The sequence below is a fragment of the Nelumbo nucifera genome, chromosome 3 (assembly GCF_055504915.1).
Source record: "Nelumbo nucifera cultivar China Antique chromosome 3, China Antique-T2T, whole genome shotgun sequence".
Taxonomy (NCBI): Eukaryota; Viridiplantae; Streptophyta; class Magnoliopsida; order Proteales; family Nelumbonaceae; genus Nelumbo; species Nelumbo nucifera.
Window position 1 is genome coordinate 104623260 of NC_142651.1, and position 18065 is coordinate 104641324.

An 18065-nucleotide genomic window follows, 5' to 3' on the forward strand; every position below is an offset into this window, starting at 1 on the left:
AATTGTTTTGTATGCGGTACTGTTGTCGCTTAAGAGAATAGCTTTTAACTGTGCAGAATAATCCAGATGCTGCAAAGCCTCATTTACTTGCTGCATGTCAATCTCCTTATGGGCTAAGGTTAAATTGCAGAAACATTGACCTAATTTTTCCACCAATGTCTGATGTAATCAAGCAGCACCAATGTTCTAATTCATTTCATTTTTTTACTATAGGTCCAATGATTATATGGCTTCTCTTGCCAAGGTTCACCGTCTTTGTCGAAACTGGAGCACCAATTAAACCTTTCAGTGTTGTTGATACTAATAGATATTGATATATTCGAATTTCATTGGATTATGTTTTCCGATCTGCTTTGATTAAAAATATGCTAAGATATATTCGAATCCAACACAATTAGATCATATTCAAATTCGAATTGGATTAAAATCCGACTCATTTACAACCCAAGCTGCTTTGGGGAAACCACTAGAAGCAGTTTCAATGGAAATACCAAATTTCTTTTGTTGAAGTACCGTAAAATTGGGAGTTTTCAAAATTTCAGTTTTAACCAAACATTGCTTGTGTTGTGTGTGTGGTGCCCACCTCTTAAAGCCAAAAACAATCACGGGAAAACCCTCCCAAACGCAGTTTGGATCTGATAGGCACAGCGTTGTAAGTATGTTAAATAAGCACTTGAAAATTTTCTTGACACCTGTCCCTTGAAGTATCCTCACTTCTAGGGGTGTTCACGGTTCAGTTTGGAGAAGATCTCAGACCAAATTGGTAAATTATGGTTTGAGAAATTTTCAAACTGAACCAAACCATTTTGGTATGGAAACAAAATCATTTTATTACGGTTTGATGCAGTTTGGGGACTTGGACCGTTCTATGATTCTATTGGGCTTAATCCAATTAGAAAGCCCAAATAGGTTCTCTAAAAATTAAAACTTAAAACTTTTATTTTATTATTTTATTATAAGATAAAGAGTTTATTATATATTTATAATTTTATGCATTCAATTTAGATATATTATATTATATATAATATTTATACATCATATATATATATATATATAATTTCAGTTTACGGTTTACAGTTTGGTTTGATTTATGAAATCCAATAAACCAAACCGAAACCGTAAACTGTAATTTAGAAAACTATCAAACCAAACCATACCAAACCACAAATTCAGTTTGGTTTGGTTCAGTTTACAGTTTGAACCGTATAATGAACACCCCTAATCACCCCACCCTTGAAAAAGATTAAAACTAAATACTTATTAAGTGTTCATTTAACGTGCTTACTTATGTTGAGCCTATTAGATCCAGTCCCTCTCAAACGAGCACTTAATCCTACTTACTAGGTTAGTCTGTACTAAATCCCACATAAATATGGTACAGGGCAAGGTTTTTAAAACCGGACCAGACAAGAAACCTTTTTGGGGACTGGTTCCCAGGTTGAATGGTCCAACCATCCGATCTGAACGGACAGTCTGTTTTGACAAAAAAAATAAAAAATAATAAAAAAAACAAAAAATGACCAAAACTGTTGTTTGGGTTGAGAGTTTGACCGCCTGAATCAGTGATTCATTCAACAAATCAACGGTTTTTGGCCAAAAAGTGGTTTGGGGCGCGTAAAATGATCAGTTCTTAATTTTCCAGTCCGACCATGCGATGAGGTTTTGAAAACATTGGTAATGTGGATATTTGTATATTAATTAGAAACAAAAATATGAGAAATATCAGTACACAATTTATGAGTTTAAAATGACGTTTGGTTCCGAGCACGTTTAAAGCCTGAGAAGATGTGCTGAATGTCAAAGGGTAAGTAGACTCACTACAGATCTTACAAAAAAGTAAAGGAAAAAAAATCACTAACAGAGATATTAATCAGGCCCTCTTGCTTTTTTCATATACCAGTCCAAGTTGGGCAGACGGTTGAAGTTTTCAAATGGCTAATAGAGAAAAAGAAGTTTTAACATGTGGCATTATATGGTTGTTTTTTTCCTTTATTGCCGAGGTGAAAATCAGTGAACCACGTCACCATTAACACAATTAACAAGAGCTTGGCAATTACCCTCACGAAACCACAATTAAGAGCAGTTTGGAAAGGCTTCGTGATTGAGTTGCATTGACTGAACCACTTTTGAGAAGTTACCCAGGAAGGCTTCAATGGAAAATAGTTTTTTTTTTTTTGTTCATGGAAGTTTTTTTTTGGCTTTCTGGTTTTTTACCAAACAAGGCTTAATGATTTATGGGTTTTTTGGCTATTACAATGCCAGATTCAAATCTAATCCCATTTTTGTCGGATTTGGATCATTCTCTATCAGATTTTTGGATCGGATCAGAAAATAGGATCCGATTCGAATCGAATTCGGATCACACTCTATTTATTCTGAAAAGGTCCGATCCAAATCAACATATATATATATATATATATATATATATATATATATATATATATATATTAAAGGCATGTATATATTAATATATTTATTAGCATATTTATTTATAAATATGTTTATATTACATTTTTTGTAATAATTTATTAAAATGTTATGTTTTTTCTTTTAATAATTTATTAAAATGTTCAGAATTTGAATTCGATCGGATTAAATTAGAATATCTAACATCCTTAACCAATTTGAATTCAAATAACCATTTATGAGATCCGATTATATATTCAGATCGGATCAAATTTAAATATACCCCGATTCAAATCCGACCCGATCTGTTTGCTTCCCTTATCAACTCATGGAGAAGAGGCAGTCTTACATGACCAAAACCAAGTAGCCAAACGGGACCCGTAGTTGGTAACTTGGTATTATTCGAACTCCAGAAAGACTTTCACCAGAAATATTCTTTCTGAAGCCTAAAGCATAAACTAGAGGTTGCCAAAAAGAGCACTTCCACCCTTTTTTCCCTTGTCATCCTTCCAGAATTCCGACCAAAAGGAAAAAAAAAAAAAAAGACAAAAGAAAAAAGAATCAAAAGTTTGAACTCATCTGTCAATTTGTGTAATATGATCCCCTCAACGTGAATTAAAAAAATATAATGGAGTAGAGGACCCGAAGAAGGCGTATTTGTAACGCAACCCTTAGAATGACTGATATACCATTTTGGAGTCTGGATCTGCTCTTTACAGAATGTTCATGCCTGCGCCCCACAATGATCTACAGTACATCTCCACTTTATATTGGGAACATCTTTCAGTGATGTCTCATCATTTTCAGGAGATGGGATCTGTTCTTCATACCTGGTGCTTCATTGGCGTTTCACACGCACATTACCACGTGGAAACATTTTCCGTATTTATTAGTTATTATTCATGGGAGATGTTCCCTAAAATACCCATCTGTGAGGAGCAGACCCCATCACCATTTTCAATACTTGTTATCGGGAGATGTTCTCAATACAAAATGACAAAATGTGGATGTACTGTGGATGGGCCACTCCCTTGTGAGGTCGGTATGAGACGTGCTATGTGAGGAGCAGATACCAATTCACCATTTTTACGAGTGAAGAAGAAAAATCCACTATCAGATCATAACTCGATTTTGGTCTTCTAATACGTAGAAAAAACGAGGTCCGAACATTTTCCACCCGTCACTTGGTCAAGGCGGCACGGCAGCTTGGGTCAAACCTAAATACCTAATCCTGCCTGGCTGCCCAACTGAAAAATGTTGACCCCGTCAGGCGTCCATAACACCTCCATTCAGATGGTTGACCGCTGAACCACACCATCTGTCTATCGGACAATAGATTATGGATCAAATCATGAACCCTCATATTTTATCATCGATAGGCTTTGCTTTTCCAACAAAAGCCCTAAATATTAAAACCCACGGTTATCATAGAATCCAAAATTCTGATTCTGATCCGATTGTTTCATATCCCCACCTTTTTTTTAAATCAAACACAACCTAAGGTTATGTTCGGTTTGAAAGAAAAGGTAGAGAAATGAAGAAAAAGACAGAAAAATCAATTCAAGGTTTGTAATGGTTTTTTTACTATTCTTTTCCTTTTTTTTTATATTTTCCTTCAAACCAAACATAGCATAAAAGAATCAAAATTAGATTCTAAAATTTCTATCAACTTAACAACTTCGTCGATTCATCCAATACATTTATACATACAGGTTTATACTATTTGAAACTTTGAATTGAAGTGAACAAGTAGTAGATAAATTTGTTGTTGAGTTAGACTAGTTTGATGACTTGTGCACACAAAAATTAGAAGCCTCGAGGTAATTTTTCAAGGAGAACCATTCTGACATGAAGAAAAATGGAAATCAACTAGGGCAAGCTGGTTGTAGTTGTACGAGTCGAAGAGCTTTAAATGAGAAAAAAAGCAAAAGGGTTCAAAGAGTTTTGTTTTTTAAACAAAAAGGGGTTCAAGAGGGTTCAAGAGCTGGGGAGTGTGAAAAGGAGTTTCACCTTAGGTGACGTGACCTTATATACATGTTGGGGGAATACGCCATTGTGATACACATGTCAACTTCCCAGGCAGTAGGCAATCAAGCATTAAGGGGCGTGCGCCATATCCCATATGTTTTGTGCGAGAAGCTCAGGATGTTGGTGCCGAGTTCGGCTTATGTCAGGGCAAGTCAGTGCTCGCTAGGGCTGTTCATAAGAATGCCCAACCCGACCAAACCGACCAATCCAGACCGATCCAACCTGAATCGGCTAGGTTTTCATCAGTACCGGTCGGTTTTGGGTTGGGAAAATATATAAACTAATATATCGGGTCGGTTTCGGTTTTCTTGTGTGCAACCCGACCCGAACTGAACTAGTCTTCTACTAGTTCGGTAGTTCCTAGTTTGAGTAGTTTCCTACTTAACTATAACTAGTCTTCTACTAGAACTAGAAGGCCCATTAGGCAATTACAATTAGAATAGGCAATCTATCCTAGTTTCTAACTTTCTATAATCTTTTACACCAAATAGGCAACCCATTAGGCAATTACAATTAGGTGTCCTTTTGTACGGGAGCAAAACCGAAACCAACCCAACCCGACTCAAACCGACCAGGCCGGTTTGGCCTATCAGTGGGTCGGTTTCGGTTTCCACCTCAGGTAACCCGACCAGGTCGGGTCGGTTGGGAAAACCCCAATAAACCGACCTACCCCGACCCATGAACACCCCTAGTGCTTGCATCATTTGAGCAGCCCCTTGCAATCATGCATTAGGAATATCTCCCATGAAATAAATCACATAAGTATGGAGGTATTCCTAACGTAAGGCTGTAAAAGCTATTGGAACTGACTTTGCCCTAACTGAAGTCGGACTCGTTGGTGCCAATCTTAATGGTGGCATGAGGGGCCTTGTTTGATGTTTTCTATGTGTCTCCACTTCATCTAGGGGTTGTGGTGTTAACTAATGTTATCCCTCAAAGCTATGAGGGTGCATCACATCAATGTTCTTTGGTCCATATGAGCTTTTGTTGTAAAATGATAAAGAAGGTAGAATGGAATTTATCAGTAATCGCTTCTCCGAACCTGAACTCGCAGAAGTGTGATGTTGCAGAATCTTGAAACTGGGAAATTGCAAAGAGAAAAACAGCCCACAGGCCACTGGTAGGTGCGCACTCGCTTATCAGACCTCTGTGAACCACAAAAGACTAATGCTTAGATATACAGAGAGTTGAAAATGTTGTGTTAAGACAACATTTTTTAATAGACACGTTTTAATTCGTTTAATCCGGTTAAAACAAAAACCGATTCGATGCATCTCATGCATGCGCACACCCCCATGCCCAACCCAGCCCGGCTCGACACGCGTGTGTGAAAAGCACCCTCAACCCCCCCCCCTCCCCCCCATGCATGGAATATCTATAGTGCTTTCCTCCTATGGGTCCCTCCCCATAGAGAGAACAAAGCTATAGATATACTCTATTTCCAGTCTTTTCCCAAGCAATATGGGACAACGAGTCTTCCTATGCACTCAAGAGTGGGAAGAGGAAAAGACAAAAACAAGAGAGGGAGGAGAGAGATTATTGAAATTTGAATCTCCCTCCAACAACTTTGAACACGCACCAATCTTTAGCTTGGTTAGGTGTTGCTTCATAGAATTCCATATGGTGATTCAACCCTCAATCCTAACCCAAATCAAGCTGTGAAACCCTCAATCCTAATCCAATCCAAGCTATTAGGTTAGGTTGGATTGAGATTGGGATGAGTTTAGGTTGGCTAAGGCATCAACCATAATCCACTCCAAAGTTAAATTGAGTTCATACTTTTCAACCCTAACCTGAACTTCAACCAAACCTGACTTTTTTTTGGGTTGGGTTTGGGCTAACCCAACCCAAACTGCAGCATAAACACCAACAAGCTGTAATTAATTTCAATAGCTATTCCTTTCCTTGTAATGAAGTCACTTAGCAACGCCTCTCTAGTTTCTTTGTTATGAATTCAGATTTGCTCCTCATAGAGCATGTCTTACATCAACTTCATAGTGTGCATTGAAAAAACCTTCCCATGCATGAATGATAACATCAACTATAAGAGATGTTCCTAATGCATGGCGATGAAGGCCTTGCACACGAGGCCCTTAGAGGAGCTGTGCAGCATCATTATCGCCTTGAACCCTTCAATATGGTTGTTTGGGTCCAAGGCCCCGTCGTACTTGTTGAACTGAGGAGGTTGCCATCCAATTGCGGTAAGCTCGTCGACAATCTCTTGGACGAAGACGAGCTCTTTTACGGGCTGCTAACCCTAACATTGCTATTGGTCGGGCCGTCGAAGGGGTTGTGCTGCGATTCGCTTGGTTGTGTTCCAGCTTGGCTAATCGTTGTCATAGGTTCCTGATTTTGACGTCCCTTTCCACCAACACCGTGTTAATGGACTTCTCTACTTTTGGAGCTGCTTGCCGATCTCAGACTGAGCTGGATTCGGCTATCGATATTGGGGGATGCTGTACACGCTGGCCAAGTCGTTCTCGTACCGGAATCCTTGTGCTAGAGCGATGTGATTTACTGTGGGCGTCACGTGTACGAGGCCGAGCTGGAGGGCTGGACCTCTGAGATAGTTGTGGACACTCGCGATCGGATTGGGCCCTGTGCCAACCTGCATGGCACCTTTTGGAGTTATCAGTGCGAAGATCAACCGTGGTAGGCGCCTATGTGGCAGGGCGAGTGGCTTGGGGACATGCACCGGTTGTCCTAGTGTCTCCATCTTGGTGAGGATACGAACAACTTTCTACTGCATGGTGAGGAATTGTGCAGGGTCGACTGTTGTCAGATGCTGGGGCTCTCGAGGTGGAGAGCTACGAAGTGAGCAAGATCCTTGAGATGGGGAGCAGGCTCCAGAGCGGTTGGATGTGTTCTTAGGCATGGGTGCTTTTAATGCGCGGAAAAGGGGTTTGGAAAGTGACTTTTTGTATGTTTTCCATAAACACATGAATCTGATGTTGTCATATCCGAGGTGTTCCGAACCGAGGACACAGTCAGCTAGTCTTGCCAAATTGACAAGGCCGAGGTGGAAGGACGAAGTTGTGCACCAAAATCTGTAACCAGGAGAAAGGTCAAAGGCCTGAGGAGTTGTTCCCTGGGTAGGTACTCCGGCGCTCAAGTCAGCAAGGTAGAGAAGGGTGCGGATGGGCCAAGTAGGTTTAGATAGTGCTGGTCCGAGCTGAAGAGATAGTGCAAAGAGGTATTCAAAGAATGTGGTTCTAAAAAGTCCCTTACCTTGAGCGGGGAATACCTATTTATAGTTGGGTGTTCGTGTCCTATATGGATAGAGTTTTTGGAGTTGTCGAGATGAAGGCATCCGCCAACGTTTTCAGGAGATTTCCTCTTCCCCGATGGAGTTCGCTTCCTTGTCCGTGTAGAATACTCCTTCTTAGTCATACTCTTCCTTTACGTGTGGCATTAACATTGCTTGAGAGTGGAGCAACCGCGAAGAATTACATGGTTTACTTGAGAGTGGCATTAACCATGTGGCATCCTTGACCAGTTCAATCATCACCTGGTTACACAAGCTTACAAATATCCTCCTCAGAAAGAGATGAAATAACCATCTTGTCCAGATCACACTGATATGAGTGCTAAATGGGATGTTTTGAGTCTACCTATGACTAATTTCTCTATGAAATTATTCTATTGTCCATTGTTCGTTACTTCTCAATTTCAATGATATTGACCTCAATATCTCATTGAGGATCTTTTAAGCCGTAATAAAGCTGAATGGTTCAACTTCTCGGCCGCCCAAAGAAACAACTTGCCTGATTTTTTTGGCTTATTCCACGCACTCAAAAGCAGAATTGGTTATATGGATTTAGTGTGATCGTCACCTAACGAAGACACGAATTAGAATTAGCTGAACCTGAACGCTTTAGCTGTGCACTAGGATGTGGAACCAATAAAAATACATGAAATGGAACCAATAAAAATACGTGAAACTTATATTGAGAGGTTGAGTGATTGTGGGTCATATATATTTTATGATTGATGTGAAATATTTTCATAAATTCAACAATTAAAACATTCAGCTAATCCTATCTCTCAAAACACAATTTTAGTTAGCTTTCTTGTATACCTGATTAATCTAGTTATACAATTTATCAAAACACATTACTTGGTGGGGCTTATTATTTGAAATTAATCATTGCAAACTCTTGAGCATATTCTTGTTGCAAGTACAGATAAAAGGATATTCTGTAGGTAGGTTCGATTCTATTGTAGGATATCCCATCTGTATCCATGACTTCATGGTTTCTCCTCCTATTAAAAGCAATCAAATAAATGAACCTGCCCCACTCGCAAATAAAAAGAAAAAAAAAATGAAATAATACCATGCGTCATTGTCATCTTCTAAGTCTGTCCAAATTATATGGGATGGTTACCTTCCCTTCTGTATAATGCTATGTTGATTATTAAATTATGATTAATTAAATCCCTTTTTTACTATCAACGAAGTACTATCCTATTAAAACAAATCTAGGGTGCATTTCATCAAAAATAGGATTAATTGAATGTGATAATAAATGTGTTTTATTAAATGTAAAAACTAATAATTGAAAAGTTTTTTGGGCCTTTGATTGACGGCTTTTCTACCGATTCCGAATGCAGGCTTGGCTTGATAGGCAATTCTAACCTATCTCGTTTCCAGTGTCGTTTAGCTGACAGGGGCCCGTGAGACCCCTCCATTTGACTAACATACCCCCTTTGGATCTCTCTAGCATGTTATGGCCCACGCCCTAAAGTGCGAGAAATTTCAACACCTTGCCTATATATATAGATATAGATAAATATGGAGAGAGGGAGAGAATTACCTAGAATTGTTTTCTTATCCATCTTTTCCTGTGAGTTGTCATCCATGGAACACTAAACCACTTAGACAAATAATCTTTATACCATCTCAAAAAACTGTTTAACATAAAAGCTTAAGCTATTAGGTAAGGCTCATAAACAGGTTTTTATTCTCTAACAAAGCATGAAACGCTAATGGCAAATATCCAAAGACAAGCAGTATGTAACAGAGGTGTACTAGTGCACGAATGGGGATTCTAAGTTGGGCATGCTGTCTCATAAGTACTCTGCCTTCCAATGCACCAAAGAGTAGAACTCAATGAGGGACAGCTTCTTGAACCACAGTGTGGACATCATCCAAGAGCCTATAGGTTTCTAACCATGGTTTTCAAAACCGGAATGGACTGGATGGCTGGACCAGAAAACCCAATTACCGATCAGGTATTTAGTTTTGATGAAGGGAAACTTGGCCCGACCTCGCAATCGCCCGACACGTGGCAAAGGCGAGCAGCTCGGGACAGTAGAGCGCCCGAAGCGAACATCGGAAGCAAGTCCAAGCTCACTACCGAGCCCGAACTCCAGACCGCTGTACTGAGTCCGAGCTCCCTGTTAAGAGCGAAGCTCCCTGTTAAGAGCGAAGCTCCCTGTTAAGGGTCCGAGCTCCCTACTAGGAGCCCGAGCTCCCTGTTAAGAGCCCGGGCCCGAGCTCCCTATTAGGAGCAAGCTCCCTACTGGGAGTCCGAGCTCCCTATTAAGAGCGAGCTCCCTACTGAGAACCCGAGCTCCCTGCAAGGAGCACGAATTATACTGGGCCCCAAGCCTCACAAAGCTGACCCGAGCTGGCCCATGGCAGCTCGGAACACTCCAAACCGAACTCAAGACACCTCGCTCACCACTCCAACACTTCGCTTCCGAAACACCAGGCTGACCAAACGTACCCGACACCAAGGACGTCCGTATCCAAGGGCGACGCACCTGACTGATTTGGGATCTGACGCCTGACAGCCGCATTTCAAACGGCTTCCTGCTACCGCCACCTGCAACCGTCGTCACTAGCCACAGAAACGGCTCCGACAAAAGGAACAGTGGCGGTTCTGTCCGGCCAGAGGAAATGACATCCGAACTGGCAGGAGTTCAGAAGTAATCATGCCCGATCTGACGAAAGCCTGGAAGCGAGTGCGCGAGGTGGTTATAAAAGGCTCCTACCCCCAGGAACGAGGTATGCTAACTTTTGCGCTATCTGGTTTATCTTGCCTTTGAAGGATTCTAACTTGAGCTTCGGAGCCCTTACGCCAGGTTCTCCCCGGACCTTCTCTTCTCCTTCCGTTTCAGGTCCCTGTTACTCAGTTCAGAGGCAAGATCATTGACAGCTAAGACCGGCCAGATTGTGCATCATCAATTGGCGCCGTCTGTGGGAACGCTTCAAAAGGCCTCCCTCCAAGGAGCGGCTCATGGTGCCACTGCCGCGCGGTGCGTGCGCACGCCTCAGGGTGCCGCTGCCGTGCACGCGCCTCATGGTGCTGCTGTCGTGCTGCTGCCTGGCGGTGCATGTTGCGTGCCATGGTGCCGCTGCCGTGCGGTGCCGGGCGTGTGCATGGTGCGTGCTGCCGTGCGGTGCGGCGGTGCGCGCTGCTGCCTGGCGATGCGTGCTGCGCGCTATCGGCGGTGCATGTTGCAGTGCTGCCAGGCGGTGCCCACTGTTGTGCGGCCTGCTGTGCGGCTGCTGCCTATGACTGCGCCGCGGTGCCTTGTCGGATGGTGTGACCATAACTCCGATCCTCTTCACAGAAGACGACGCGCGAGGAGTTCGCTACCCTCACGACGACGCACTTGTCATTAAACTCAGGATCAGCGACTTCGAGGTTAGGCGCGTGCTCGTAGATTCAGGCAGCTCGGCGGACATCCTCTTCAAATCGGCGTTTGATCGGCTATAGCTGCCAAGGAGCGAACTAAAACCTGCAAGCACTCCCCTGGTGGGCTTCAGCGGGGAGGAAGTCAGGCCCCTTGGAAAAATAACGGTGCCCGTGGAAGTCGGCACGTGGCCTTGTGCGGTCAGACTCAACCACGACTTCCTGGTGGTCGCGACCCCCTCCCCATACAATGCCATAATAGGGCGGCCAATCACGCATATCCTGCGGGGCGGTGGTCTCCACCTACTATTTGACCATGAAGTTCCCTACGGACTTCGGTGTGGGGGTAGTGCGGGGCGACCAGCTCGAGTCCCGCAAGTGCTACGTTGCCGCCCTAAAGGGCAAGTCCAAGCCGGCCGGCGACCTCGATCTGGAGCGGCCTACGGAGCAAGGCGAAGAACGAGCCTCGCCAACAGAAGAAACAGTCGCGATCCCGACCTCACCTACCTACCCAGCTCGCGCACTCCAGATTGGTGCTTCTGTCAAAGAACCCCTACGGACCGAACTGGTAAGTTTTTTACTCCAAAATTTAGATATTTTTGCATGGTCCGCGGCCGATATGCCCGGTATTGACCCTGGTCTTATAACTCACAAACTTAACACTGATCATTTAGTCAGACCCGTTAGACAGAAGAAACGGAACTTAGCCCCGGAGCGCTGGAAAGCGGTCGACGAGGAAGTCGAAAAGCTCCTTGCGGCAGACTTCATAAGGGAAGTCCATTACCCGAGCTGGGTGGCCAACCCTGTGCTGGTGAAAAAGGCGAACGGCAAGTGGCGCATGTGCGTCGACTACACCGACCTGAACCGAGCTTGCCCGAAAGACTGCTTCCCCCTTCCTAGGATCGACCGCCTAGTGGACGCGACCTCGGGACATGAATTGCTAAGCTTCCTGGATGCCTACTCAGGCTACAACCAAATCCGGATGGACCAATCCGACAAAGAAAAAACCAGCTTCATAACCGAGTTCGGTCTATACTGTTACAAGGTCATGCCCTTCGGGTTAAAAAACGTCGAGGCGACCTTCCAAAGACTTGTAAATAGGCTGTTTCGGCCCCTGATCGGCACAAAGATAGAGTGCTATGTAGACGACATGGTCGTCAAAACACAGTTTTCACAAGAATTAATACAAGACTTAGATTCTGTCTTCCAAATCTTGCGTCAGTATAACATGAAATTGAACCCCAACAAATGTGTCTTCAGCGTCACCTCGGGCAAGTTCCTGGGCTACGTTGTCAATCGACGCGGCATCAAGGCCAACCCAGACAAAATAAAAGCCATCCTAGATATGAGACCACCTCGGAAAATAAAAGAAGTCCAAAGGCTAAACGGCCGCATAGCCGCTCTAAGCCGCTTCATGTCCAAGTCGGCAGATCGCTGCCTACCCTTCTTCAAAGCAATCAAAGGCAAAGGGTTCGAATGGACCCAAGACTGTCAGCTCACGTTTGACGAGCTAAAAGGCTACCTCGCCAGTGTGCCAACCTTAGCTCGGCCCGAGGAAGGCGAAGTCTTAGAACTGTACCTCTCGGCTAGCGACGAGGTGGTCAGTTCGGTACTAGTAAAGGAAGCAGACCGGGTCCAACGACCCATATATTATGTTAGTAAAATCTTGCAGGGAGCAGAGACAAGGTACCCGCAGATAGAAAAGCTAGCGTATGCCCTGGTGGTAGCAGCACGGAAACTCCGCCCGTACTTCCAGGCTCACACCATCATGGTCCTGACCGACAAACCTCTGAGACAAGTTTTACTCAAACCCGAGGTTTCCGGCCGGCTGACGAAGTGGGCCATCGAACTCAGCGAGTACGATCTGCAGTACAAGCCAAGAACTGCCATCAAGGCCCAAGCCTTGGCAGATTTTATCGCAGAATGCACGTTTAGCCTCGAAGCCCCTGAGCCGGTCGAGCCCGAGATCCCCAGTTCGGGCGAACTCGGAGCTCCCAAGCCAAACGAGTCCGAACCCCGTGAAGTAGCAGCCAGTGTGGCATCCCTCCTGGTTAGACCAAGCGCGAACTGGGATGAGGAGCCCTGGATCCTTCACGTAGATGGCTCCTCGAACCAAGGCAGCGGAGCTGGAATAGTGCTACACGGCCCGAGCGGAACAAAACTGGAATACGCACTACGCTTTGAGTTCGCGGCATCCAACAACGAGGCGGAGTACGAGGCACTGATTGTCAGGCTAAACCTAGCGCACGAGGTCGGAGCAAAGCACATGGTTATCTGCAGTGATTCCCAGCTCGTGGTCAACCAAGTTACAGGCGAGTACAAAGCACGCGAGCTCACTATGATTGCGTACTTGGCAAAAGTAAAGGAAGCTCTGCTCAACTTCCAGTCACACTTCATCAAGCAAATCCCGAGGTCAGAGAACACTGAGGCCGACGCCCTATTCCGACTGGCTAGCACGAGCCACAACGCCAGGAGAACCATGTACGTAGAGGACTTACCTCGGCCCAGCATTCTCGGTGGGGCAGAAGAGGTCGCTCCCGTCACCGAAGCAGAGCCGAGCTGGATCGACCCACTCGCGAGCTTCCTGTTAAACGGAACCCTCCCCGCGGACCGCAACGCAGCCAAGAGGGTGCAGCGCCAGGCAGCCAAATACGTCATGATAGACGAACGGCTGTACCGACGATCCTACACGCTCCCCTATCTGCGATGCTTGCGCCCAGCTGAAGCCGAGCTGGTACTCCACGACATCCATGAAGGCTTGTGCGGCGGACACCTGGGGGGCAGAGCCCTCGCCCAAAAGGCACTTCGACAAGGATACTACTGGCCAACGATGAAGACAGAGGCAATCGAGCTCGTCAGAAAATGCGACAAGTGTCAGAAGCATGCCAGCATCCACCATCAGCCCGCCGCCGACCTCAAATACCTCACCAGCCCATGGCCCTTCGCCCAATGGGGGATCGACCTCCTGGGGCCATTCCCACCAGCGACAGGTGGGAGAAAATTCCTAGTGGTGGCAGTAGATTATTTCACAAAGTGGATAGAAGCCGAACCCCTGGCAATAGTTACAACCCGAAACATACAAAACTTCTTTTGGAAGAACATTGTATGTCGCCTCGGGCTACCTCGGGTACTGATCTCCGACAACGACAAACAGTTCGAAGATATCAAGTTCCAAGAATGGTGCCGAAGTATGGGAATTAGTCAGAACTTCACATCGGTCGCACACCCACAAGCAAATGGCCAAACAGAAGTAATGAACAGAGCCATCCTCCGCGGACTGAAAGCGCGATTGGACCGAGCCAAAGGTTTCTGGGCAGACGAACTACCGAGTGTTCTATGGGCACACCGAACCACGGAAAAAACCGCCACAGGTGAGACCCCCTTTAACCTCACCTACGGCACCGAAGCAGTGATCCCGGTGGAAATCGAAGTGCCTACGTTGCGACTAGAAGCGTACGACGAACAGACGAACGAGGGCGAGTTACGCACCAACCTCGACCTACTGGACGAAGTGAGAGACCTCGCGCACATCCGAACTGCGGCCTACCAACAAAAGGTAGCTTGGTACTACAACGCGCGAGTAAAAAAGAGGAACTTCCGCGTCGGCGACCTGGTTCTCCGTAAGGTCATGGTGCCCGAACCCGGCGTAGGGAAACTCGGACCAAACTGGGAAGGACCCTACAGAGTAATGAATGCACTCGGTGGGGGAGCATACGAGCTCGGAACCCTATAAGGAAAACAAGTACCCCGAGCATGGAACGTTGTCAACTTAAGAAGATCCTATAAACCACCAAGGCAAGCAGCCCGACGACCGAAATGGTCAGTTCGGCAAAAAATGCAGCTCGACGACGACCAGAAAAATAGCCGTCAGAAAACGAACTGAAGGACCGAAATGGTCAGTTCGGCAAAAAACGCAGCTCGAAGACAACCAGACGAACAAAAGCCATTTCATTTCAGATAGATGTGTACATTCAAAAAAAAAAAGCCATTACAAGCCAGGGGCCACTTCATCATTATCAGAAGCCACTTCGACAATGCCCGAAGGACCTGCCTCCCCCTCGGAGTCCAGTTCGGCATCCGCAGCATTGGCCATCTCTTGAGTAATGCGTGAAGTGGATATGGCACTGGTATCGAGGTCGGGGTACGTATTCCGGATCATCCCCCGGCTTAGCTTGAAACCCCTCCTGTAGGAGTCTACCATCAGATCATCGAAATCCGACGAAGCAATGTAATCGCTGACAGCTTTCTTCTTCGCGTCTTCGATGCCTTGAGAGAAGATCTGAGTCCTCTCCCTGATATCCTCCTGAAGATACTCGACCTGGTGCTCCAGGTCCAGCTTTATTTCCGCCATACGCTTCACCTCCACTCCCATCGCCTTGGCATCCCTCTGAGACCTCGCCTGCCTAGACCGCGCGAGGCGAGCAGCAGCCTCGGCAGCACAAGCATTCTCCTCGGCAATTCGAGCAGCCTCCTCAGTAGCTCGCGCCTGCCTCGAGCATCTCTCCACCTGGTTCGCCAAGGCGTGAATGGAAGAGTTCACCTATCAAAGGAAAACGGTATCAAAGGAACGAATAGAAGAGTAAAAGCCGAACTCTAAAGAAGGGAGCACTTACCACCATGGCATGAGTAACAGCACGACAGGCCACTTGGTGCAGAGGGAGCTCGGTCCACGCCGCAACTTCCTCGGGAAACATCGCCTCCTTACTCCGTTGAAGAGCATGAACAAGCGACAACACTCTCCTGAAGTCCCCCGGGGCCTCCGAGCCCGACGGCCCAGCTCGCGTATGGGCAGACTCGGAGTAGGCGGGAGCCCCCGTGTGTGTGGTTTCGGCATAAGGAGCCCCCGCTGGCTCCTGCATAGGGCTCCTCTGCCGGATAGTTCGGCACCTCGGGCTCCGCACCCTGGGATGGCTCGGCGCGAGCTCGCTTAGCCACCCGTTTTCTCCTCTTCATGCCCTGGAACAAGTGCCCACCTCGGGTCCCTCGAGAGTCCATCGTACCTGCGAAAAGGAATTCGGCATCAGTAAAATGTAAAAGAAAAGCAAGACAGGATCACTAGGGAAAGAACCTACTCGAACTCAGGCCCGCAGCAATAAGCTTGGCCTCCGTCAGATACCATTGACAATCCAACCCAAGCCGCGCCCATTGCCGGAGGCCCTTCGCCGTCTCCTTATCAAGTGTGATGCTGAAATCGGGAGCGGCCATCCCCCAACCAGTCTGAAACGGCCACCCCAGCGCACTTCGCACCCCGAAATAGTCCCGCTTCCACGCCGGGACCTTATTGGGGAGTCCGTGTAAGAGTTTGAAGCCCGGGCGAGGAGACAGGTAGTATGCCTGCCTACGCCCAGGAAGGGGACCCGCTTGTTTTTTCAGCATTAAAATAGAGGAGAAAATCTCCAGATCCAAAGGAAAGTTCTCGTCACAAAATAAGGAGATCGTCCCCACTAAATTTCTAATAGAGTTCGGGTGAAGCTGGCCGACCGACACACCGAAGTGGTTTAGAACCTCGACGAGAAGAGGATGAAAGGGCAGTCGCAGCCCCGCAGCAAGCTGTTCCCAGAAAATCACGATCTCATTAGGACCATGTTCCCAGGGGAAGCTGCCCGTAGGGATGAAGTAACCGTGCTCCCCGGGCAAGTCGTAGTAGTCTACGAGGGATTGAAGTTCCTCAGGCGTCATAGTCGAAGGGCCGAACTGATCTACAACCCGGCCACGACGGGAGGTGGACGCCGACCTACCCGAATCACCTCGGGCTCTAGGCACGACCCCTTCCTCAGGACCTACATCGAGCTCACTTGAACTACTGGGGGACGCAAACTGGTTCGTAGAACCTACATCAGACCCGCTTGAACAGTCTGAACCCTCCAAACTAGACATCGGGAAACGGAACGGGATTCCAAAAACACTCACCCGGGAAGAAAACTGAAGCAGACCACGAAAGCTCGAACAAGGAACCTGGGACGCGAGCTCAAAAGACGACGCGAGCTGAAACTTAGGCACGAGCTCAAGATGTACAAAAGTAGCAAGGACGCCCCCCCCCCGCGCGCTATTTATATCCACAGCGGCCGGAAAGCGACAGCCCAGATCGAAGCCAATCCAACGGCCCACAGCCGCGGTAAACCGCACGACTTCCAAAACCAATCAACGCACGTCTCTCCGAAACCAACGAGGCGTCGCGCACGTCTTGTCAGAGGACAGGTGTCGGCACGCGTCTTCCCGAAATTGACGGGGTGTCGGCGCACGTCTCCTCGCAATAAAAGCATCTGCAGCGCAACTCCCAAACAACTGCCGCCACGACTCCCAAACACGCGCCCTAAAGACCGAGCTCCCTATTAGGAGCAAGCTCCCTACTGGGAGTCCGAGCTCCCTATTAAGAGCGAGCTCCCTACTGAGAACCCGAGCTCCCTGCAAGGAGCACGAACTATACTGGGCCCCAAGCCTCACAAAGCTGACCCGAGCTGGCCCATGGCAGCTCGGAACACTCCAAACCGAACTCAAGACACCTCGCTCGCCACTCCAACACTTCGCTTCCGAAACACCAGGCTGACCAAACGTACCCGACACCAAGGACGTCCGTATCCAAGGGCGACGCACCTGACTGATTTGGGATCTGACGCCTGACAGCCGCATTTCAAACGGCTTCCTGCTACCGCCACCTGCAACCGTCGTCACTAGCCACAGAAACGGCTCCGACAAAAGGAACAGTGGCGGTTCTGTCCGGCCAGAGGAAATGACATCCGAAATGGTAGGAGTTCAGAAGTAATCATGCCCGATCTGACGGAAGCCTGGAAGCGAGTGCGCGAGGTGGTTATAAAAGGCTCCTACCCCCAGGAACGAGGTATGCTAACTTTTGCGCTATCTGGTTTATCTTGCCTTTGAAGGATTCTAACTTGAGCTTTGGAGCCCTTACGCCGGGTTCTCCTTGGAGCTTCTCTTCTCCTTCCGTTTCAGGTCCCTGTTACTCAGTTCAGAGGCAAGATCATTGACAGC

At 46.8% G+C, this 18065-nt stretch overlaps 1 protein-coding gene across 2 annotated transcripts in view; it reads left to right on the plus strand.

Annotated features, from left to right (window-relative positions):
- Nucleotides 1-534, plus strand: part of LOC104598885 (Tetratricopeptide repeat (TPR)-like superfamily protein) — a 34394-nt gene extending 33860 nt beyond the window's left edge. For both annotated transcript variants that reach the window (XM_088901708.1, XM_088901707.1), the window contains 2 exons: nucleotides 57-118; nucleotides 214-534. In XM_088901708.1, the coding sequence (XP_088757834.1) occupies nucleotides 57-118; nucleotides 214-280 (129 nt within the window). In that variant the 3' untranslated portion in view covers nucleotides 281-534. The remainder of the gene's footprint in view (nucleotides 1-56; nucleotides 119-213) is intronic.
- Nucleotides 535-18065: the final 17531 nt, after the last annotated feature.